Genomic DNA, 25,882 nt, shown 5'->3' with positions numbered 1-25,882 from the left:
GCAAGCATACAAACACACACATAAATATAATATTTGTATGTATTATATATGTTAAGATATACATATGCACACATATATGTAAGATTTGCATGTATATAATTTACACACACATACACATATACACACATATGAGTTTATCTCTAAGAATAAGATTAAGTAAGATAATGGCATATTTATCTTTAAGCCTTATTCAGATGGACAAAAATACTCATAGAGACAGGCTTTTACTCCAGTTTATGTAGCAGTACCACAGTTAAAAAATAGCTCTGTAGTTTTTTGTGCTTAGTAAGGAATGCAACATAGTTAAAACGATACACAGCTAAATGAATACCTAGGTATCAGAGTAAAACAAACTTAGATAGTAAATATCCCCAGTGCCACAGGATACCAATAGAAGTATGAAATAAAAATTTACTTTAGGCTCATACATATAGAAGGGAAAAACTAATAGAAAATCTCTTATGCATGCCTCAGTGAAAAGTTTAAATTGCCATTTATATTCCTTCCACATTTAAAGTCTATGAATCTAAAGTAAAGAAACAAGCACATTAAAGCAAGCTTAACCTTTTGATGCAAACAATATTTAGAAGGTTTTGTATCTTTTAAAAACTATTTTTCAAGTTTACATATTTATATCAATGGCTGAGTTTACGGTGCACTTACTATTACACACCAGAAAAAAAGCCAGCAAACATAAACTTTGTAACTCAACAGCACCATCTAGTGGCAAAATTCCTAACACGTGACAAGGCCAAGTGAAAAAGAAGGCTAGATTTCAGATCTGTTCTGGTACATTATCTCTCTGGTTATCATCTAAATGTAACAGCTCTCACTGAATAGGCTTGATTCTATAGAAATACTAACATCTAATGTTTATATTCCATAAATGTAATTTAAATTCTAGCCATAAAGGTATACCCATAAATCTAACAAATCTATAGTTTTGTGTATTGTCACTGAAAACAAAAAAATTCCTCATAGCATTAATACCTTCCAAATCCATATACCTACTATGCATGGCTCACTATTGCTAACGAAATGCAATGTTAAAAAAGACCCCAACTTTCCTCTTGATATATAAAATTCATTATGGGGACTAAGACAATTGCAAAGTATGACGTGCAGAAACCTAATCACCTTGGCATAATCAGAGCATTGACCTGGCAGAGAGAAGGAGAAAATATGATGAAGACAAGTTGAGAATTTTACTCTGAATTCACTATTACCATCCTATCGACCAGAGATTTGAACTAGAGATGATGCATGTTTTTCTGTCCTTTCTGTTTTTCTCCTGTTGTCATCATTTTTCAAAAGCTTAGTCAAGAGTTCCACACAAGCAAGGCACTACAATGAGCTCTGAATAAGTTACACAGGAAATACTCCCTCTGGTACTAAGTCTACACTGGAGCTTTTCAGTCAATTCCATTTTATTATGCATGACACTCTTTGAAATATAGGGCATTTGCCACTACATGAAAATAATGTATACAGACATTATAATATTTTGTATCTTGATTTTATAAATGTGCAACAAATTCCAAAATATTCTCTCCTACTGTATTTGCCTTCCTCATGATAATCCTATGTGGTTTGTAATTCTATTTTATGAAAGAGTAGGATTTAAAAAGATTAATTTACCTAAAATCATCATAGGAATCTCAGATCTGATTCTTAACATTTACCCTAGTATTTATTCCATATTTTGTTCTTTTCATTTTTCCATTCATAATATATTACTACTATAGAAAATTTATAAGAACAAAGAAGTATAAACCTGAAAAACAGTATCTGAAAGCCTGCCACTGAGATGTAATAGACATTTTGTTATGTTTCAGCTCTTTTTTCTCTGCATTGTTTACTTTCAGTTTAGAGCATCCTCTGCATATGATTTTGTTTCTTGATATTTTCACTGAACATTACAGCACAAGGATTCTTGTGTACCTAAAAGCACCATGTTAAAGATCATTGTACAGCCAGAAAAAAATAAGCAAGCCCAATTTACCACATGTACAAATTATATCTTTATTTCCTTATAATGATTCTACTTCATTTTTCTTACTTTTATACTGCAAAATGTGAAAACCAGGTTCAGATTGTCCATAACTTCTATAGCTTCTTCTGCATAACATATTTCTCAAAGTTAAAGTAAGATGAAGAAGGATATGAACATTTTAAAATTGTTAGGACATATTGGCCAACTACTTTCTTAAAATGCTGTACTAATTTTTACTAGGTGAACTGTGAGAATGGCTACCTTACCACTTCAACTCTGACATTCAAAAAAGCTCCACACCAAATTGGAGTAACACTGATTAGCAAGAAATTGTTATCTTTTTAATATTATGTATATTTTTGTTTTCCATTAGATTGAATATTTGCAAGGTTTGCTTAGTCATACCTTTCCCAATTATCCATTGAGGTCCTAATTTGTTTGAGCCTATTCATTGCAAACATTGTACAGTGATATTTTCTTTTAATTTTATGATTTTTTTTCCATATACAAAAACTCTGTAAAACTTAAGGAAAGCTTAGTTATTTTCTTTCAACTGCGTCTCGGTTTATCATCTCCTTCCCTATCCAAACTTCAGATAATCATTTCCAGAATTTACTGGACTTTACTTGTTTCATTTATTTCATTTAGCTCTTTAATACATCTGAAACTTTCTTTGTCCTGTGTGAGATGAGAATGTAAGGGGATTTTTATTCCAACAACTCTCTCTTGTACCATTTGCTGAGGGATTCAACATGTCCAGGATGATTTGGGGTACTTTAATCATCTAATAACATAGAATTTGATTTGGGGCTACTGATTCCATTTCACTGCTAAGTCAATGTATTCTAGCAATAACACAATTTTTAATGATAAGTTTATATTTTATTTTTCACAATAATAGGCTTGAACTTACTGGTTTCAATATCTGATACAGTGTATATTGTGTTTCTTAATCAAATATTTTTTAAAATTTATTATTTATTTATTACCAATTTATTATTTTTAAGGAAAGCCAGGATTGTTGTATTAACCCTCCAATTCTTTAACATGAACCCACAAACAAACCTCTTAAGATTCGTATGCAAAGTACTTAATTATTAATTAATGTTTGAAAAGTTACTTGTTTTCCAAATAGTTTGACTTTCCATTCACATCATTTAACACTCTCCATTCATTACATTTAAATTTAAAAATTTTACTTATTTAGGTTGTTAAGGTTATTCCTAAGTGTTTAAATGACTTCTGTTAGTATTATCAATTAAAACTACTAACTGGATACAGGTAGCACATAGAATGGCTCATGAAATTTCATTTTCATATAGAATCTAATCATATAACTAAATTATCTTATGAATTCTTAAGGTGTTTTCACTTTTGTTAATTTTCTTTAATTTTCTTGATATAAACCATGTCTTAGTGAACAATGGTCACTGGTCACTTCACCTTTCTGTCTCAAATCATACTTGTTAATTTTGATTTTGCATCCATTATTATGTTATGAATCTGCTGTTAGTTTTCTAAGACGGAGAATCTGTTATATTGCATGAGTGTGTAAATGTGGTGTAGCCTCACCCTGGCATCCCCGTGGATGAGAACACCATCACTTAGAGTCAGGCGAGTATCACTTTAGCTACACAAAAACTCCTGGTGGGGCACCTCTCTACAGCAGCAACGTCCAAAGAGTATGTACTAATCATGTGCAGCTATTTAAATTTAAATTAATAAAATTAAAAATTCAGTGTTCAACTGCACTAGCCACAAGTGGTTAGTGGCTATGCATTTGAACAGCAAAGATATAGAACATTTCCATTTTCAGAGAAAGTTCTGGATAGCACTGCCCTCCAAGTCTCCATGAGCCACAGAACAATGGACAGCAGTGCCTCCATATTTTTCCTTTCAAGCACACTATTTTACAGTCCTGCTTTACTCTGCTGGAGAAGGCTATTAAAAATTTTTACTCCCAAGATATGTTTCACTCTGACAAATTTTCCTAAGCTCAATATTTTCTTAGGCACCTGGTCTAGACTTTCCTCCTTTCCAATTCAATGCACTGTTCTTGAAAATTGTATCTTCATTGATTCCAGCAACTATCAAACTGCTAACAAGTCCCAAATGTACAGATCAATCCCATCCTGAGTTGTAGAACTATATCTTCCCCCTGCCTATTACACAACTACACATGAGTTGACCATTATTTCAAATTTATCTGAAAACCAAAATCAACAGCCCTTAATCCTTTTTCCTTCACTCTCCTTACCTCAATTAACATCAGTATTAATATATATCAAACTACTCAATATAAAACATTCCACTTGCCCTTGATAAACCTTCTTTTATGCATTCAATAACTCAACAAATAGATACTGAGAAGCTACTCTATGCTATACTATGATAAGAATATAAAGAACAAAAAAGACAGCAAAATAGCAATCCTCCTGCCTTCATGGAGTTTACTATCTACTAGGACTGCCACTTAAATAAGAACACATATACCATGATAATGCAGAATAGGGGCAAAAGGGGACAGAGAGCTGAAACCCCAGTCTAGGGTAAGTAGATGAAAGGAGAATTGGACTTAATTCTAAAAGCATAAGAAAACATCAAAAAGTTTAACACAGGGCAGCACAGATTAAATCAGGTTTACAATTACCTGAGGCTGAGTCACAAAATCTTACTAGTTCTTATTTCTATATTTCTAAATTTCTTAAACACACTGCCCTCTGCTGACACCCTTCTCCCTGTACCTTTGCAGGGTCACAATCTCTCTGGCTCTCTCCTTCCCTCCACCTTACCATCCACTATGCAGCCAAAATCAATTTTTTTAGAAATTTTTACTGTTCTGGGCTTGTGGTGCAACCTAATCATTCACCTGCTTTATATAGTCAGTCTATTCCAAAGAAGCATGTGGACCCTTGTGTGTTTGACATAGCAGGGCTACAGGTATGGGATCAGTGGGAAGCACAGGAAGAGTCTAAAATGATTCATGAAGTGGGACACCAATCAAGAAGCAGATCAAGAATACTATAGCCAAGACTGGTCAGGAAAAGAGGCTGGATGAGGGGGCGAAGTTCCTCTACTGTTTGCAGCTCATAAAATTTAAGAATCTTAATAAGCAAAGAGGTAACCAACTTGGTGAAAAGCCCCCGCGCAGTACCACAAGGTGCCAGTTTCAGATGTGGTCCACCTCTGCTATAAATTCTCCAGGTTGGATGTGCTCAGGACAAGAGCACTGTCATGAGCACCTGGCGTTATCGGGGGGGGCGATGGAGGTCAAGCTAGTAAGAGAAGGCAATTACAGCCAAGCTATTCTAAGCCAGTGGACCAAGAGAACAATTATCATGGAGAATTTGGGGCCAGAAACAAGACTCAAGACCTGGTTCTATGGGTGATCACATCAAGCATTTCATTCTCAAATCTGTTTCCCCCTTTAGGCTAACGCTCTTTGATAGCAGAGACTTTTTTGTTCACAACTGTTAACTTCATTACCTGGCATATTACAGAAACACAATGTTTATTAGATGAATGAATGATTGCATGCATCCTCACATTGTCCCTTCTTCTTCTCCTCCAATTCTATGGAGCTATAACATCATATTTATAATTTATACATTTATTCCTGTTACTCCCTTCCTTAAAAACTGTAATGAATCCCTCAATTTTTTTTTATCATGACATACTATTGTTTATATGCATATATTAATAAACACGTTTTCAGTCAGCCTCCAGAGAGCAGCTCCTGTGCTAACTGAGGCTTTTGGAAAATTTTTCATACCTGTCTCACACTGCCACTTACCCCTCAATGAGAGTCTGAATTGCTCCCGCTATTCCTGTCAACTACACCCTGCTCCATTTCCACCAAGAATTCATGGCATATGATGAGGTGTTACTGACAGAAAAATTCTAAGTGAGTTTTATGGAAGAACATACATTCTATAACACTTAAAAATATTTGTTTTCCACCACATCAGGCTGCTTGCTGTTCCTGGAATGCATCTTGAACCTTCAACTCTCCATGCCTTTGCTCTATGCTATCATCTCGACCTACAAAACCATTCACCTTTCAAGGCCTACATCAAATTTCTCATCCCCTCTACAGTTTTCTTTGATCCATCCACCCTTTATCTAAAGCAAAAATTGATCATAGATGAGAATAATGTTTGCCCCTTCATAAATGCCCATTCTATCAGTCACATTCACAATATAGCTTTTTCTATATTTGTTTCCATATCCTCACTTGAAAAGAATGAGCTCCTGCTAAACTTCCCAAAGCAAAACAGAACAAAACAAACAAAAAACCCTGGCTCACTCTACTAAACTGTTGAATGCTATTTATTACTAAATGATTTAATTGTGTTTAGTGATCCGAACATTACCAGCAATTTGTGTGTGTGTGTATAAAAAATGCCATCTATGTAAACCAAGTATATTTACAGCCATATCATTAAATGCTGGTTTAAACTGTCTGGACTACTACTTTGTTTCAGAGTATGGGTGTTTGAGAGTTTATATAGCCAGGTATACTTTTTTTTTTTTTGCCATTTAATTCATGTCCCCATTATCAAAAGCAGGACATCCTAATATATTCTAAAAATAAGTATTCCAAAACTTGTAATGTAATAATCTTTTCATACATAATTCTTCCATAATTCAATTTGTTTTTTTCCTAACTTGAAATTTCCTATCATGATTACATGTCCTTTTGTCAGTCATCATTTTTCCCTCACTCAAGCCATTTACATTTACATTTCCACTTGTGATTCTTTCTATATTTTTGGCCTTCAGTTCTTTCATTCAAAGCATGAGAGTTGCATTCTCTTTGTCCTCCTGTGTGTCCGTGTGTTTATTTCAAAATGAATAGATATAAAACCACAGAGAATAATGGTAGCTTACTAAATAAATATTGACATGCACTTTTAATATGTTTAAACTATTATAATAAGTATGTACAAAATGATGTGTTCAATTTAAAACTGTGGTAGCTTTAGATGGAGGATAAAGGCTATGTTGAAAAGCAAGAGTTAATTCATAATTTCTGCATTGATTTTTTCCACAATATATCTTACACCTTATTTTTAATTGACTTCTATTTACAATAGCATAAACTTTCTGAGAATGTCTGATTGCATTTTATATAGATACAAATTCTCTATTGTGTACTCAGTGTTATTTTTCCCTCTTTTTTATTAGTAAAGACAGTAACAATAAAATAGGCTCACTTGCTCCAGCTGGTAATTTCTCAGTTCTAGTAATATATTATTCCTCTTTTTGTGACATCATAATCATCTATACAGAAGTACCATGTATCTTTGTGTAGAAGCTACTGTTTCCATTAAATTTAATTACCTCCCCCTGTGGTTTTAAATAGAAGTGGCATCAAAATGAGGGCAGCGTCTATTAAATTTAATTACTTTCCCCTGCTGCTTGCATGGTAAAAGGGAGGTTACTAAATGAAAGCAGCTTCTAAACTAAGGTATATGGTAACTATGTGCTAGCAATAACAAAACCGTGTCTAAGCTACCCTTCCAAAAAGACTCTTAGGTTTTTCCTTTCTTTTATTCAAATTCTTTTCAGTCTTGACTTCAGATCTAAAATATAAGCATTAAGATGGAAGAACATGTATTTTAAAATAAAATTTTAGTTTCATAGATTAAATACAGGTAAATGTACAATTTCTTCACAGAGATAATGGAAATATCCCACTTGAAGGTTCAAGCTCGGAGCTTTTATGTTTAATACTAATTGTTGTTTTCTAGCTCAAAGAATAGTGAGTTTAATTCCTGACACATTTTGAATGTGTGGTTAAAAAGACGTCTTTAATTCTGATCAAACAGATCAAAGACTGCTTCTCTAAAAGTTATTAAAAAGGCATCAAGTTTGGAGAGATTTCTAAGGAACACTGAAAAATAGTAATGCTAAAAAAATGAAAAGAAAAAGGATTAGGCTCATTATAAACAGCTGTATTTTTAAAAAATTCAATCTATATGCTTTATAATAGTCTAAAATGTAAATTACTTTTTAAAAACACTAATAAAATCCTATAAATTCTAATAGTAGATGAAATTTTAAGTACCTCTTTTTTTAATTAAATATTAATTATGAGGAAACACTACTCAATTAAAGCACCATTGTAAAATGTTTATATATATTTATATATATATAGGCAGAATTTAGAAGAACAATATTTTCATTCAATCACACAGCTTAGTATAAATATAAAACAAGACACCCCTTAAGCATTTTAAGTAACAAATTAAACATTTACATTTTTTACTGTGCACTGAGGCTTAACATTTATGCAGCATCTAAACCAAAGTACAGCCTCAAGGGAAGTCTCTCCACTGACAAATTAATACCTTAGAGAACAGAGCTGAATGGTGGCAATGAACTCATTTGTTCCCCCAATAATGAAGAATGACTTTTTCTTTACCACATCTGTGACTGTTGCTATGGTGACCCAGACTTACCTCATTGCTTCTCGGAGAGCTCCTCGTTCACCAAGAGTCGTGTGCTTGATGTCATCAAAATTATTCTCTAGCTTCTCACAATTCTGCAATATATTAAAAATTGCATTAGTCCCTCAAATTCTGGTTTAAAATTACACATATCTTATTTGTAAAAATATAATTATTATATTGATTATGGACCCATGAAAAATATGCACACCACTTTAATTGGCTAGGATTCATTAAAATGGACAGTGAACTCAGCAGTAACAAAATAAAAATGTCCTAAGATACAGCTGTCATGGATATCTTATCAATTTTTCAAAATGGGGCATAAAGGAGAAAATGAGCATTATATAAATGTAGTACAACTTCTAGAGATTTGAGGATTAAAAATTAGTTCAATAAATATTGAATTTATACTAAGTTCAAAAAAAGAAATAAAGTCTTTAAGTTTTAAACCACAATAAACTGTATATGATAGATATCCAGCCCTAAATAAATTAGCATTTACTGAGATGGAAATAATAAGTCCAGTTATAATACAACAAAATTTTCAAAATTATAGAAACAGAATTTTATAATTAAATATTTAAATAATTAAAATGGTATATATGGAGTTTCCAAATGTATACATGATAATCTGAAGCTAAATAAATTCATTTCTTAAAATTAAATGACATTATATTAGGTTCCTTAAAAATAATGAGTAAATATGCCATAAACAATTTAACTTCCTACAAGTTTCTAATTTCTAGTAAATATAATAGCATTACGGGACTGATTATTCTAAGAGTATTTTTTAAATTACTACAATTCTAAATATAATTCTATAACAATTCTAATTCTATAACAATTGACTTAATTTTACAAGGCCTTAATAAGTTTTTAGTGCATAATATGTAGGATTAAATTTTAATCTACAAAATGTATCCATATGAATTTTGGGGCACTCTAGATTTCATGGAGAATTTAGTGATAATTAGGCAACAAAATAATTGGATTTAGTGTTTTAATTAATTTAGCAAACAGAAAACTAAATAAAACTATTTTAAGTATTAATGTGTTCTTACTATTATCAAATTGTGAGTAGATATGCTGGGTTTTAGAAAATTAGAGAGCTTAAATTAATAATTTATAGATGTGTAAGAATTATTGATTTACAACATATTGCAACCACTATTTTTAACCTTAATTTTTAAAAAATTCAGTCAAATTAAGGTAAAGATCCCTTTTAACATGTAGTTATGGATATGCTTTTATGATGATCATTTTGAAAATTACAAAAATGGATTTAAAATCATGTGAATTCTAAATAAATTCCTTTGTTGGCTATATACATTGCTAATATCTTCTCCTATTTGTGTTGTATTGTTTCACTTTCTTAGTAGTATCTTTCCCTGAAGAAAAATCTTAATTTTAAGGGGGCCCAATTTATCTTTTTTTTTTTTTTTTAATTATAATTACTTGCTATTTGTGTTCTGTTTAAGTTATCTTTGTCTTTCTTGGGGATATGAAAATATTCACTTAGGTCTTCTTCAGAAAGCTTTATGATTTAAATTTAGATTTACAATCCATCCAGGATAGATACTTTTGTGTGGCATGAAAGAGGAGATCATATGATAAGGATAATCAAATATCTCAGTACTATTCATTGAAAAGACCATCATTTATCCACTACAATGCAGCCTCCTTTTATATAAATCAAATTCACCATATATGTGGAGATCTGTTTCTGGTGTCTGTACTGTTCCATTGGGTTTATTTGCTATAATTGTTTCAGCAGTACCTCAATTACTTATATCCATAATAAATAAAGAACTGCTGCAAATCAATATGAAAAAGACAATCCAATGGAAAGATGGGCAAAAGTTATAAAATACTATATAAAATAGAACATTCAAATATCCAGTTAAAAAATCTGTGCTATTTCATTAGTTATTAGGAAAATGAAAATTAAAACCATAAATGAGATACACAACCAGAAAATGTCAAAATAAGGAGCATATAAACTGTATTTTTTAAAGTCTAAAAAACAACCGGAACAATTACACATCACTGATGGAAGTGTTAATTGCTACAACCGCTTTGGCAAGCTATTTGTCAATATATTAAAAAGCTGAACATTTGGAGATAACCTATCACACGGCAGCTTCACATCCAGGAATATACCAAAAACCAATGTTTAATATGTTCGACAAAAGTAATGTAGAAGAATATTCATAGCAACACAACTTAAATTAGCCCTTAACTGGAAACAAGCCAATATACATCAGGATAAAACATATAAATAAATTGTGACAAATTCACACAACAGAAATCTACATAGCAATGAAAATAAATGAACTGTAGTTACATGCAGTAAGAAGGACGCATCTCACAGGCATAGTGTGAGTGGAAGAAATTACACACAAAAAAGCAAATATTCAAACTGAGTCCATTTATATGAAGGTCAAAAATAGGCAAAACTACAATGAATGACCTGAAAATTAAACCAAAAAAATTCCATTTTCAATAACATTAAAAAAAATGAAATACTAGGAATAGATTTAACAAAAGAAGTGTTAGACCAGTACTAAAAACTACAAAACATCATTGAATAAACTTAAGAACACCTAAATAAATTGAAAGACATCCCATGTTCATGGATTAAAAGAAATATTAAAATGGTAAAACTCCCTAAATTGATCTACAAATTCAATGCAATCCTTATCAAAATCCTAGCAACTTCTTTTTGCAGAGTAACAAGCTGACTCTAAAATTCATATGGACATGCAAGGGACCCAGAATATCCAAAACAATTTTGAAAAAAGAAGAGCAAATTTGGAGGATGCACACTTTCCAATATCAAAACTTACCACACAGCTACAGCTGTCAATACAGTGACTACAAGAGACATAAGGGGATCTCCCAGTACACTGTTTAATTCACTTTGTGAAAATTCATTGGATTGAATGCTTGAGATTGAATTTTTTCTATATGTAATTAAAATGCAATAAAAATTATCAAAAATAGAGTTTGAAGTAGTTATGAAATCATAAATTTAAAAATGAATATAATGCTCTTCAAAGTATCTGACACAGTAAACAATAAATGTTATCAAATAGTTTCTTTAATTTCAATTTACTAAAATTCTGTTCTCAAGCTGTAGCTCCTACAACTGAGTCCAAATTATCTCTAACTTACCCTGGTTCATTAGTTCATTAACTAAATTATGGACTTTCTCTACATACAGTGAATAATTTTAAATGATGACATTTGTACAATTACAATTACAAAGACGAATTACTAAATTTTTTGGATTAGAAGGGGTTTCAAAGAACATTTTTTCAATCCTTCTAGAATAAAAATTAAGTACATTTACTTAGAGTCTGGGTCTCCAGACTAGAAAGCATTTTCCTCTCTTTTCCCTTAATATTAGAAACCAGAGAAGTAAAAGATAGACAAACATAAATTTTACATTTTACAGATTATAGTGCCTTTTCAAATATTTCTATGGAAATAATTTCTAAGAAGAATTTTATGCACATGAAAAACACCTATCTTTAATTTGATGGTTCCCTACAGATAAGTTGATAAATCAGATGTGACAATAAATATTTCTGTTTAGTTGGCAAGGATATATTTTTCATATAGTTTCAATTTGGAAAATTAGAAACATGCACATATATCTCTTTGCTTAATGGAGACAATAGAAACGAAGGTGTGCATCTCCCAAGGTATTTTTGTTTAGTATGTTTGGTTTCTAAGAAAATTTTAGGAACTGCATTTACCAACAGAGATGAAAAAAATAAAAATAAATTTCACCATATCTCCAACTCTTTATTCAAAAACAATTGTTTTGAATTAGGACACTGTCCTTAAGACCCACACTGCTACAAGAAATTAGCATTCCATTGTTAATACCAATGGAAGGGACCGATAATTGTACTGCTGTAATTAAAAGAGAATTTTAAGATCTCAGTTTAGCCATTTAAAGGCTAGAGCAATAGTGCCCATGGCAAAAGAATGTCAAAACAAAGATTTAACATAGCCTGCTGGAACAATGCAAGAAGTAGAATGAAAAGCAGGCAAAATGGTATCCTCAAAATCTCCTGTCGTTCCAACATTCATATTTGAAGTTCTCTGGGAATAGCAGTGTAATAAAATGTATTAAACAAAAATAAAACATAAACATTTCTTATTTCTTATAATTTCTAAAGCCTTTTAAAAATGAACGTTGATATGATTGATTTTTTCGATAAAATCCTTATAGAGATAACCTTCTGAAATAGTATTCTTTACTTTCTCACATTTATGTTTTTAAAATTATCAAACTGGATTCTGCTATAATAACGCATTTGCAACCTTTAGTGTCTGACGCAATGTTATGGATCGGGAGTGTAAAAAAACACATATGTCATTTTGTTCATTTCCTTTGGTCCTTGAAATCCCTCATCTTCTTCCTCTTCCTCACCAACCCCAGTATAATTTTAAACTTTATGTTAACCTTCATGATTGCAGGGAAATAAGTTCATGAAAGATATTAAAAGAAGAAATAAATAAAACATTCAATAAATAAAATATTGGATTTTTGTTTTTGGTTTTGGTTTTTGTTTTAAATATAGGGAATCCCATATCCCCTGCTCCAAGACTAGTTTATTTATTTCTCTCCCCCCACCCCCCACCCCATTGTCTGCTCTCTGTGTGTTCTTCTGTGACCACTTCTATCCTTATCAGCGGCAGGGAATCTGTATTTATTTTTCTTACATCATCTTGTTGTGTCAGCTCTCCGTGTGGGTGGCGCCATTCCTGGGCAGGCTGCACTTTGTTTCGCTCTAAGCGGCTCTCCTTAATAAGGGGCGCACTCCTTGCACGTGGGGCTCCCCTAAGCGGGGGACACCCCCGCGTGGCAGGGCATTCATTGCTGTGCGCATCAGCACTGCAATATTGGATTTTTATTTTCTTAACTTCCAGCCCTAACATAAATAGTAGTATTGGAAGACCACTTAACTGATCTAGGTTTTTTCAAACAGAGATAGATAAAAATACTCTCTTGGATACAAATGAGAGAGACAAGTTGAACACACAGGGCCTGAAGTAGCCCCACTAAGAAAACTATGGCTCCAGGGAATGAAAAGAGACAAATTTCTCAGAATTAGCTGTCAATGTGTTCCAGAGCACCCTAAAGGAATTTCCCCATTTTAGTAAGAAGATGCCTCAACGTTTGAAGTGACTTCATCTGCAAGTGGCTAGATTACATATTTGGCCTTTTGCTGGAATGGGAACCCAAAATTAGTATTAGGCTGAATAACAGAAAAAGAAAGAACGCTTCATGTTTTATATTCTCTGAGCCTGTGTAAAGCTTACTTATGCAGTAATCACTGTAAGCATTTAAACAATTCAATTGTTACCTTGACCAAAAATATTTTTAGATCCTGAAATGAAGTTACATCCAAGATTTTTTTTCAGAATATACCAAAGTACCAAAAAAGAAATACATGACCTAGCTCCTAATTCAGATAAATATTAGTCTTTTTCTCTAATGGCATAAACATCTCAAACAACAATATCTATAACTGCTTATCCCCTTCATAAATAAAATTAAACACCAGAGACCCATTGGGTAAGGGACAAACAGGATTCATCGGTAACATGTCAACAGTTCTTTAAGATTAATGACAACTATAGGTAAAATGGAGCCAAAAAGCCTCCTATCAAAGTCTGTTCTCGATCCAGTTCATATGGGTATGGATCACAGAAAAATTACATTGACAAATATCTTAATGTTATTTGTTTTATGGGATTATATATGTTAGTGTAGGGCTATTTCAAGCATGGGTAAGACATTAGCGGAGTTACATTGCAAAAATTTTTGCAATAAAATTTTCCAATAATTCCAAAAAAAAATTTTCCAATAATTCCAAAAAATCATGTTGTTTATGGTAGTGACTTGGACTTCCCACCCTTCACGTGCTTCTGTGATCAAGATAATCAAATGGAAAGGGGCAGCTATCGCAACAGTAATAAAGTAGTGCATGTTTTTGCAGGAAAGAAGGAAAAGGAAAGGCCAAGAGTAAACAAAGGGAAAAGGGGACAGATTGGTTAGAATGCATAAGAACAAGAAAAAATCAGTGGTTAGTAATGAGACACTGGAATGACAAGCAGGCCTACCTGCCCAGACTTCATGGAGCAAGACAAGTGGGAAAACACGAGAGAGATTGAAGGTCATGAAAGGAATAGAATTTAGAGCCGACCAGATATTTCATTTGCTATGACATCAAAGCAGAAAACTCAAAATTCTTGTCAACTATGGTTATAATTTTACGGGTTTTAGTTCCTTATCAAGATAAATTAGAATTAAATAGTTAACATTAAGTGCTTAACCTGGGTTAGGCACTTCTCTAGGAGCTTTATGTATTTTTTTTTTCCTATTTTGCTTTACACATTTAATGTGCACAACAAGCACTGGAGATGTATATATCCAATACCCCTATTCTACAAATGAGGAAATGGGTACAGGGAGATTAGACATTTTGCCAAATGTCTTACAGCTAGTAAGGAATAAAGCAGAGAATTGAACCCAAGTAGTCTAGCCCCAGAGTTAGACTCAAACCCTACACAAGATTGCTAAAGAATAAACTGAACAGAGTGCATATAATAAAGTACTGAATTAAGATACTGAATTTAGATACTGGACTGGATGAATAATACTTTACTAGGTGAGTCAAGTGGGGTAGAAGCTCTGTAGTTGTAGCCATATAGGACTACACATTATTTCTGTCCAGTTATACTATAGTTTAAAATAAAGGAAAAAAGGAATCCAATATACACATATTTAGACCAAATTAATACCCATAAATATTTTGCATGCAACAGTCTTTATTTGGTTCTGTGACACCACTGTGACAAATATAATGAGCAATTAAATTCCCAAGTGTTCAGGTTTTGGCAGCAATTAAAGTAGAAATTGGAAACTAAGCATAAAAAAACTGGTTTGGTGGCCTCCTGCCAAACGAATTCCCATGGGTTAAGGGAGGGTCTTGAGTTTCAACTGTGATCGAATTTTACAATATTTTGTTTCTCATCTGTGTTAAGGATTGCATAAAAGTAATAACAAATGAACAGCATATCAGAGGCAATATGAGAGCAAAATAATACACAAGGAGATTTCTCAATGCTGTGGAATTTAAATAAGATCACTGAGTTAGCACTGCTTAAACTATACCACACAATGAAAAATTCAACCAAACATCTGATTTATACACTGGATGAAGTTGAAAAGAAGCAAAAAAAAAAGGGGGTGGGGGTGGGGGAATTACATTACTAAGTAAAAGAATTCACTGGTATTTCACAGGAATTTAATATCTGCCTTTCTTTTATGAAATAATCACAATAACTAGAACTAAATAAGTTGATCTGAAATTTATAACATAACCTCAATGCAATAAATTAGAAAACTAATTTTAATAAACAGGAAAACTGAGTTCTACATTACTAACATCACACAAGAATTAATAGCATAGCTACTAGAACTTAAGTCACAAAATTACTAGGAAACAAAGCTCAAGTTAATCAATTAAATTTCAATTCAGAAAAATGTGTTGAAAACCTATGTCAGGCATGTATTAAGCAAGAGATATGAAGAAAAACAATACCTTCGATTTACTCAAAGTCTAGTGAGAAAATACAGAAGAATTAATTCTCCTGGAACAGACATGTCGATGAGTTTTTTACTTCTGAATTTGTCTTTGAAATTAGTCAAACTTTTCCAGATTAAGAAAAAATAGACTATAGTAGTAGAATTGACTCTAGCATCAGACCTCAGCTAAATTGCCTAATAGCTATGTGTCCTTAGGCAAGTTACTTAACCCTGCTTCTTTGATTGAAATATACTTATCTTCTAGGGCTGCCACGAGAATTAAATGAGATAATATAAAAATCACTTAGTACAGGAGAAATAGAAGGTTTTCAATAAGTGGGTGGAATAGGAGGAAGAAAAGAAAGAGAGAAAAAAGAAGAGACGAGACCCATCTCAGTCCTTACAAGTCAAATATTTTCCAGGTGATTCTTACAAATTATAAATATAATAAAATATAATAAATATAATAAATATGATTTTTATGGAAATAAAAGGATTCCTAACTTTTTTTAAAAAGATTTATTTTATTTATTTCTCTCCCCTTCCCCCCACCACCCCAGTTGTCTGTTCTTTGTGTCTACTTGCTGCATGTTGTTTGTCCTCTTCTGTTGTTGTCAGTGGCATGGGAATCTGAGTTTCTTTTTATTGCATCATCTTGCTGTGTCAGCTCTCCGTGTGTGTGGCGCCACTCCTGAGCAGGCTGCACTTTTTTTGCATAGGCAGCTCTCCTTACAGGGCACACTCCTTGTGCGTGGGGCTGCCCTACACGGGGAATACCCCTGCATGGCACGGCACTCCTGCGTGGCACAGCACTCCTTGAGCGCATCAGCAATTAGCGTGGGCCTGCTCCACATGGGTAAGGAGGCCCTGGGTTTGAACCCCGGACCTCTCATGTGGTAGGCGGACACTATCAGGTGAGCCAAATCCGATTCCCAATTCTTAACTTTTTGATCATAAGAACCCTTTGAAAATATAAATGAAAATCATGATGCTTTCCTGTTAAAAATTAAATATGCACAAAATACATACGCTATCTATAAATGTTATATATAATTTCAGATTCCCTAAATAGATACTCCAAAGCCCATCTGTGACCCAATGTCTATGCTCACCAAATTTTAATATGAATGATAAATTTGCAATGCACATAAACAACATAGAAATGAAAGTTTTTGATATAAGCAGTTGGCCAAGTACCTTAAAAAGAAAGGGGTCCAGTAATAGGCAAATTTCTACTGATGTTGAATAATGAAACATCTTCAATACGAACATTCAAATTATTGAGATAAAATATGATGCAAATATCGACCCTGATGCCAAATGCTATGCTAGTCGCTGGGGATTCTAAAGTAAAAACTAAACTAAACTAAAAGAAACCTTATTTTCAAGAAGCTCATAATTTTAATGGGGGAGAGATAATCATTCAAAGAGTAAAAATTAAAATTTCAATTCAATAAAGGTAGTTGCTATAAGGCAAGTATGTCCTAAGTCCATGGGGAAAATCACTGCCATTTATTAGTGACTCATTATAATTCTCACATGGGTGTAAACCTGAGGCTCACTGTGTTTTAAAAGACCCTTGGGAATTAATGCCAAGGGGGCCACCCTTTTTAAGGATGCACTGATAAATTTCATATTTTAAAAACTAAGGAATATTTAAGTAAAATGGCATACTTCAATGTGTACTACTACAGCTCTAAAGCAATTTAACCTTGATTAATTTTATGGTTTTTCTTCAGGCAGTAAAGTATTATAAATTTGGAAAAGATAATACCGATGCAGAAGTTCCTAATATAGTTAGAAATTCTTAAGGCCTGGGTTCCTCTAAGGAATGAGTCAATTAGGTAAACTTATGCTTCCAGTAAAATGTTGCATTTTTAACTTTAGCACTCAGCAAAAAAGCTGAAAACTAGCCCTGCTGAAGTTCTTTACCACACGTCAAATAAGAAATAATTGATTTGTTCAAAAATTTTTAAGTCCGGATGAACATTCTAATACCAGTATACAATTTCCAGTTCTAATCAAAAGATTCATATTTCAATAGATAATTGCTTTTCCCTTCGGTGTGTCTTAACTAGTCTAATCCTTTCAGGAAACATTAAGACATAATCATATTTAGCTAATGTCATTTCGCTAATGGTGGCCAGCTTACAATCAGGCTGTCTAGGAGAATCTTATATGAGTCACAGTGAAATGTAATACAATATAGTATAAAAAGTAGGATCTGTAGAGACAGGAAACCTGTTTTTGAGTGTCAGCTCTGAAAATGAACTGCTTATGTGATCTTAAGAAAATGTTTAACATCTCACTCTCCAAATATTTCCTCATAAAATGAGGATGTTGATGAAGATGGTAAAAATAATGGTACCCACTTCCAAGTGTTGTGAGAATTAAATGAGATCATCTATGTGAAAATTTTCTAAACAAAAACGCAATGTTCAAATATTATTTTATATTTTTTAAAAGATAGAATAAATTCCATTTCAGGTTCATAGTCTAAATGTACAGTAGTTATATCTACTTTGTAAATATTTTATTTAGTATCTCAACTCTCATTCATAGTAAGAATTAAACAGTACTTTAGTATTTGCTGAAGATAAAAAAAATAAAAATAAAAACAGTTCTGCTGTGGAATCCTACCTGCTGATTATTATTAACTCCAGTATCTAAAGGAAGTTAAAATTCAGGATTAAGTATTTGCTTTTAATCTTAATTTCTTATTCTCAATTACTGGGCACTTCTTTACATAATTGTTATATTTTTTTAACAAAGTCTCATATGGCCCATATGACAAACAAATGAAACACTGTATTATTAATTCAACAAATATTTTGGACTACTATGTGTTAGGCACTCAAATCACTATACCAATCTTAATAATTGCTATTTGGAAGCCATTGTTATTTAATTTTTTTCACTTAATTCTGATAACGGGAGAGCCTTTCAAAAATCAATATAAATAATGAGAATCCACTATTTCAACCAAAGAGGCTTGCTCACTTCAAGGCTCTGCATTCTCTCACCAATTTCATTCATATAAAAGTTCCTGCGCTCAATTTGCTCCAAAATCACAAAGTCTCTTTGCTGTTCCTTATACAAAAAAAGGACCCTTCCTCTACAAGGCCTTTGCACTTACAGTTCCCTCTTCCTGAGATGTTTTTTTCCCAAAATATTCACATGGTTTTTTCCCTCATCTTATTCAGGTCTCTTTTCAAGGAACTTCTTTAGAAACATCTTTCCTGATCAATGTCTTGAATCCATCCTTACTCTCTATTCCATTATCCTGCTTTACTATCCATCATAACATTTATTATACTTGGTATTATATTACAAGTTACAGTATTTTTAAAAGAGTGACTAAGCTCTATTAAGACAAGATGATGTTTCTTTTATTTACTACTGTATCTCCACATAGTAATCATTAAGGATTTGCTAAATTGGTGTTCTAGGAACTTTTACATTTATTAATAGTTATCTCAAACATGAATCAGAAGCATGCTTCAAATTAAAAGAGCAAGATAAAGTTAGTGAAGGCAGCTAGTTATCTTTCTTCCAAGATGCATCCCATTGCAGCCTCATCTTGTTGACCATAGCATAGTCCAAATTTGGTTCTTCAGTCTTGCAAACCAGGGTAATTTTCTCAGTTCAATGGCAACAAGTCTGACTTTCATAGACTGTTGCACATTAATTAAGGTAATAGAAACAGATATATAAGCAAAGTACAAATGAAGTCCTTGATTACATGAAACTGCTACAAAACCAGACTATGATGATGAAATGACCAGTAAAATTTAACTTTTAGGAAACTCAGTATGGAATGGCAAACAAAAATCAAAGGCTACTTGGTGATCATAGACGCTAATCAAAAGAAATCAGAAACTCCTAAGTTTTTCTCCAAAAAAGATTGCAGAGTATGGAATTCTACAAAGAGACCATTATCAATGATATTAGTTGGCTTAGATAGACACTGCTCTTGTTGAGCTTTACGACTCATTCTTTCCTATGATTCTAAAGAGAAGTTCTCCCAATGCAAATTTTGATAGAATAAACCCAAAGAAGCCTTGCTCTGTCAGTTGACTCTCCCAAACTTTTAATGATAATTTTTCCTATTTATATTCATAAATCACAATCAAGTGTTCTTCCTTACATACATGCATAAATAAATGAGAAAATTATTGACGAGTCACACATAATAAGAAAACAATGACTTCCAGATAAACATTAACGAATTGCTAAAATAAAAGGGGATAGAGCAAACAAACAAACATAAAACTGAAAATGCCAGAAACTGTAAATATACTGATGGTGTTCATAGACTCTTCATGGTAAGAATAAGAAAGGGGAAGAATTAGGATGGGTTATGGATCATATTCTACAATTGTATCATTTTCTGAATACTTTGCTTCAATTTTTAGTTAACTCAAGCAGTTTCATTCCAGTGCAGATCTATGATACCACTAAATAGTATGGCGAATTGCTAATTTGATGAATGGCAAAATTCTACAGGCTAAATTCACCTTCTTACGTTCAATGATGCAGCGGAAGTGGGACAGAAAGCTAGAGAAGGTATGGAAGTTTCGCATCACCTTATTTGTCTCCTAGGCTTGTGTATGTACCCTATCTGAAGCACTTCCACCGCCCCAGGATGGGTCCAGGCCACAGGTTCACGCCACAGGCAAGCCCCCTGCCAGCAGTTCCTTACTATGAACTTCAAATGCACAAGAGACTTCATGTCCCTCCTTCTGGAGAATATTTTGAGCCCTGCTACACTAGATAAAGAAAACGAGGAAAAAAAACAAAACAAAAAACAACTCCAAGCATAAAATTTCCAAGCAAGTCTTCAGATAAGATACTCTATAGAAAATATTTCTACCAAAACAGTATATTCAATTAGTTTTCTAAATAATCTACTATATCGAGTCCTTCATATATTATCTGATTTGTTAGCACACAGAAGGACTGATGCAAGTACTAAGCAATCTATTAGTATATTAAAGTGACCATTAACCACATGATCCAAGAGACATTTATCTTTGTCACATGGAAGCCTAAAAAAATTTTACTAACAGCAATATATCTCCAGTAAATTAATTACCACCACAAGAAAACCATCGATACATAGTTCTTTATAGGATCTTTATGTGGATAAGAAATCTGATGCAATCTGGAGGCCTGGTATTTTTTTTAAAAACCCTCCTTGTCCTTGGGGAGATTCTCCAAAGCTCCAGGTGCAGTCTAATAAGAGGAGGAAAACTTTAGGGTTGGAGTAAGGGGAGACAAAGTCAAATAATTCTGTTGCTAATTCTCTGGCATCAGGAATATTTCTCTACATGTCAAAGTCAGTTTTGGATGGTTAAGTTTTTCATATAGAGGAATATTTTTTAAAATATTACTGACTTAAGAATGTTAAATAAATGACTCATTTATTGAATTTGATGAGTTCATACATGACTTTCATTAATTACTAGAAAACTCAATTTCCTCAGTGTTTTTAACAATTAATTTTTTATTGTATGTTTAATTTGGTCAAAATCTATTAAGGTCCACTTAGACAATAGGGTTGTATAATGTAATGCATGACGTATTATAACAATACCATGGAGACTGTGTAAGATGTAAAGTTAGAGACGCCAGGGGAACTGAGAGATATGAAATACTCTTTTCTCGAGGAATAGGAAGGACTACCTATTAAAAAATTCTATTCTTTTAGAAAATAATTAACAGCTGGCTATGTACCAGTTTAAGCTATCACAAATCTCATGTTTAGAATAAAACCCCTTGAGATCAGGAGCACATCAAAGTGATTTAGTTCAAACAGAAAGGAGGAATTTAGCAGACTAGGGTTGTGGAAACTTAACAATCTTTAATAATCACAAATTTTAAATGTACATTACAAAGAAAAATATGCAGTCCAATTCAACATAAGCTTCAATAAACAGTACCTATATTGTTAATCTGATTTTTGTTTATGAAGAAAAAAAATGCTTAGGCTTTCCGTATATATAATTTTGGAAAGCTTGCTACATCATAGCTATCAAACTGAAAAAAAAGCTTAAAATAGTTCATCCAATCATTTACCTTTAAAAGAACAATTGTGCTTTATATATGTGAGAAAAGATTAATAGAACAATTTAAGTTTTTGTGTTAAGTTAAAATTCGGGAAAGTGTCATCTTTAAGTCACAAAAGATAAAGCCTTCTAATATCCTTTTGATTTTGTAGGAATAGACTTTTATTTGACAGTCAGTTACATGAATTTGTATCAAAAAGAGAAGTTGGCAGAGACTTCTAAATTCATAACAATTGTCTATTAGTCTGTTTTTAATAATTTTTCTTTGGCATGTAATCCTCTTTAATTAGATTCCACTCTCTGTTGTTTCAAGACTCCATAAACTGGTGTCTTATATACCAGCTGCTAAAGCAGGAGTTACTGTCTAAATGATATTCACAATGAGTATTTAGAAGGTTTACAATTATACCCTTGCTAATAAATTGTGCTATTTTCCCCCAAAATTTTAAGTGCTAATCTTCAGAAGGCATTTTAAAATTAGCTAAAATTCTGTCAAGAGATTTACAAAAATTGTTAGCATGAAGATAATTATGTCACAGTCCTTGGACTCCATCTCTGATTGTGTGCATAAATCAGAAAATGTCAGCTGTGTTTTCCCTTAATAATTATCCTTGCAGTAATATATTATAGTCTGAACTCCTATTATAATTTTTGTTTCTGGTTTCTAAAACACCAGACAGTTATTTCAAAAGTTTGGAATTGATTAAATAATTCATAACTCCCAGAATACTAAATGACTATCAGTTCTAAAATTTTTCATAATAAGTAAACCAATATGGAAAGTATGAACTCAGTTTTCATTAACATTCCATCCTGAACTAAACTTGAAGGTGATTATCAATTTTTTAAATGTTGATTAGGTAAAAATCTAACACACTCTATATTGTAGGCACATAGAGGTAGAGATTTGTATAGAAATTCAAAGACATAATTTTTATCTCAATACCAGTGACGCATAAAACACAGATGTCTGCAATAAACATCAAGCATTTATTCATGTCTTAAGATAAAATTTTCGGTCTTTCATATAATGTGTATAAAAAAATTTGACCTTCATTTAAGAAGGTATAAAACGAAAAATAAATTTTCTTCCTTTCATCCAAAAACCATATATTTTAAGCTTTGAGCTGATTTTCATTGACTGGATAGATTAAACTACAAAGATGGAATTTTGATTAAAAACTCAGTAATTACAATAAAAAATTAAAATATTAGTGATCTTTCTGCTTAATTAGCTATATTAGGAAGCATTTTGATTAACTTGTTTCTCATGATATCAAGCATTTTAGAATTAGTAAAAAAAAAATTCTAATTGAATACTTTGATGGTGGAACTCCTCAAACTGGGTTGATTTATTAGTGAGGGAATGTGGTTCACAGCTGTAACTACTCAAAGACAATGAAAAACAAGATGCATTCTCCCAAGTATTACTTTCACTATAGAATTTTGGAAAAAAAGTGTTGAATGTATTCCTTATTAAAACTGCCCATCAATTACCATCAATGGCATCACATTTTCCATATTACCAAAAATTATGTACCTTTCCTAAATCACAGAGCAGAAAAAAAAATATTGTACAATAAGTAACTGGATAATATGGAACATGGGTGTTATTAATGCACTTAACATAAAAATCTGCAGTCACATAAAATGAGCAAAACCAACACTAACCCAACAAGCATATTCTTCATGAATAGGAGCTAAGAACAGTGATTTTCAATTTCTTAAAAAAATATTTCTAACTTTAGAAGCTAAGTTTATATCCTTTGTGATTAAATTAGCATACAAATAAAACTCTCTCCTACAAAATACTTCTTAACACAACCACTTCCTTAAAAATATTTAGTAATAAATATCACTAAGCTGCCTTTTTTCTCAGTATATGCTCCCAAAATTAAAAAGAACATGTTGAAAATTTGCATTTTTAAGTGTTATTTTTTTCTTTAACTTAAAATTTTACTTTTATCATATGTTTAATTGAAAAAGTAATATATGGCCTTGTAAAAAAAAAAGGATACATATTTTCTCTTTGATATATTGCTTATTCACATCTTTTGCCCAATTTTCCTTGTCATTCACAACTATAGTCCCAGGCAATCATTCATTTTTTTATTTTAAGTTATTGTGCATCAAATGTTAATTTAAGTTTGCTGTTTGTTTTTGAAGTATATTCAGAACAACTTAAAAAATGGCATAAAAATCTACGCGATAAAACCTAAGTGTTTTATAAAGTAAACTTGTAGCATTAAAAAATAAATTCTGGAAAACAAACAAAAACAAGGGATTTAAAATAATATAGTAAGTGCTAAACAAAAAAAAGAAAGAAAATATAACAAAGAAAAGAGAATCTCACCCTACTTGTGCTAAAGCAATAGCAGTAAATTTTTGAAGCTCTATGCTGTAATATTTTGGTTGAACATTCTTTGGGTCAAAAAGGAGCATCCAAAGAGAAAACAGAGCTGTTTTTTATTTGTCTAAACCATGAAATGTATTTAAATGACATCTGAGCCACTGGTTGGGAATGAAGGTTAACAAGATTATTTTTCTTGGACGAAAACATAAACAGTAATTTTGCTTTTTTTTCCCCCATATTCGCAGTTTCACCCTATTTATAATGTAGGTATTAGTGGTGATGTATCATTTTCTCAAATAATTTAAGTTAAAAATAAGTGAAGAAATTTCTATAGTGCTAATTTTTTTCCTTTTCTTTACCATTTTTTAAAACAAAATGCCTTAGTTCACTAAGGCTACCATTATGAAGTACCAACAGTAGAGGTTTAAAACAAAAGACATTTATTATATCACAGTCATGCAGGCCAGAAAAATCAAGGTTCCAGCAGGCCATGCTCTATATGAAACCTGTAGAGGAGAATCCTGCTTTGCCTCTTCCTAGTTTCCGGTGTCTGCCAGCAATGCTTGGAGGTCCTTGACTTGTAGATGCATTTGCCTTTATCTTTAAGTCTTTCTTCCCTGTGCCTGTTTAGTGTCCAATCTTCCCTTCTTTTAAGGACACCAGCTAGAGAGGATTAGAGCTTACCCTTATCCAGTCCAGACTCACCTTAACTATTCACAACTTCAAAGATCATATTTCTAAAAAAAGTCACTTTCAAGGGAGTTGGGTTTGGAAGTGAACCAATAAAACAAGCATGGTGTTAACTGGGAAAAATGAGTGGAGTCCTATGCACAGACAATGACAATTCCAAACCATAAAAGGCAGAAAGAATTACAGGAGTCATCACCATAATGCAGGCCGTGTCATTTTCTGACTGTGACAGGAAACAACCTCATTCCCAAAGCACACTTTGTCTCCAATAGTTTTCCTCTTTTTTCTCAATGGGTTTATGTGAAGGATAAAACTGTCAAATTTATTTTTAAAACACCAAAAGTTTGAAGATTCAATAATTGCATTTTTAGACAATTTTTAATAAATTAGACAAGAATGTAGATAATTTTCTCTGCTGCACTTCACTGGAGGAATGTGTTGGTCAGAGAATTTTACCACAAAGGAAAATGGCGTCCTGCCAGAGGTATAAAAACTAAAATAAGATAAATCAGCTTAAATTCATTAGCTCTTCAATAAAGACATTTGCAAATTTGGTCTATTTAGATATTCTTACAAGTTTGGGAATGATTCAAAAAACATTATAAGGAAAACAGTATATTTATGGTATAAGACAAAGTGTTACAATGAAAATCAAATTTAAGAATTGAATGAAGAAAGTTGATTATGTAGATTGCAAGGCTCAGAAAATTTAAA

At 32.3% G+C, this 25,882-nt stretch overlaps 1 protein-coding gene across 3 annotated transcripts in view; it reads right to left on the bottom strand.

Annotated features, from left to right (window-relative positions):
• DPYD (dihydropyrimidine dehydrogenase) overlaps window positions 1-25,882 on the bottom strand; it is a 982,193-nt gene that overhangs the window by 835,192 nt on the left and 121,119 nt on the right. For all 3 annotated transcript variants that reach the window (XM_058303142.1, XM_058303141.2, XM_058303140.2), the window contains exon 3: window positions 8,458-8,540. In XM_058303142.1, the coding sequence (XP_058159125.1) occupies window positions 8,458-8,540 (83 nt within the window). The remainder of the gene's footprint in view (window positions 1-8,457; window positions 8,541-25,882) is intronic.

Source organism: Dasypus novemcinctus, chromosome 9, assembly GCF_030445035.2.
Source record: "Dasypus novemcinctus isolate mDasNov1 chromosome 9, mDasNov1.1.hap2, whole genome shotgun sequence".
NCBI lineage: Eukaryota > Metazoa > Chordata > Mammalia > Cingulata > Dasypodidae > Dasypus > Dasypus novemcinctus.
The sequence above is the reverse complement of the archived record's forward strand: the minus strand, read 5'-3'. Positions and strand labels throughout refer to the sequence as shown.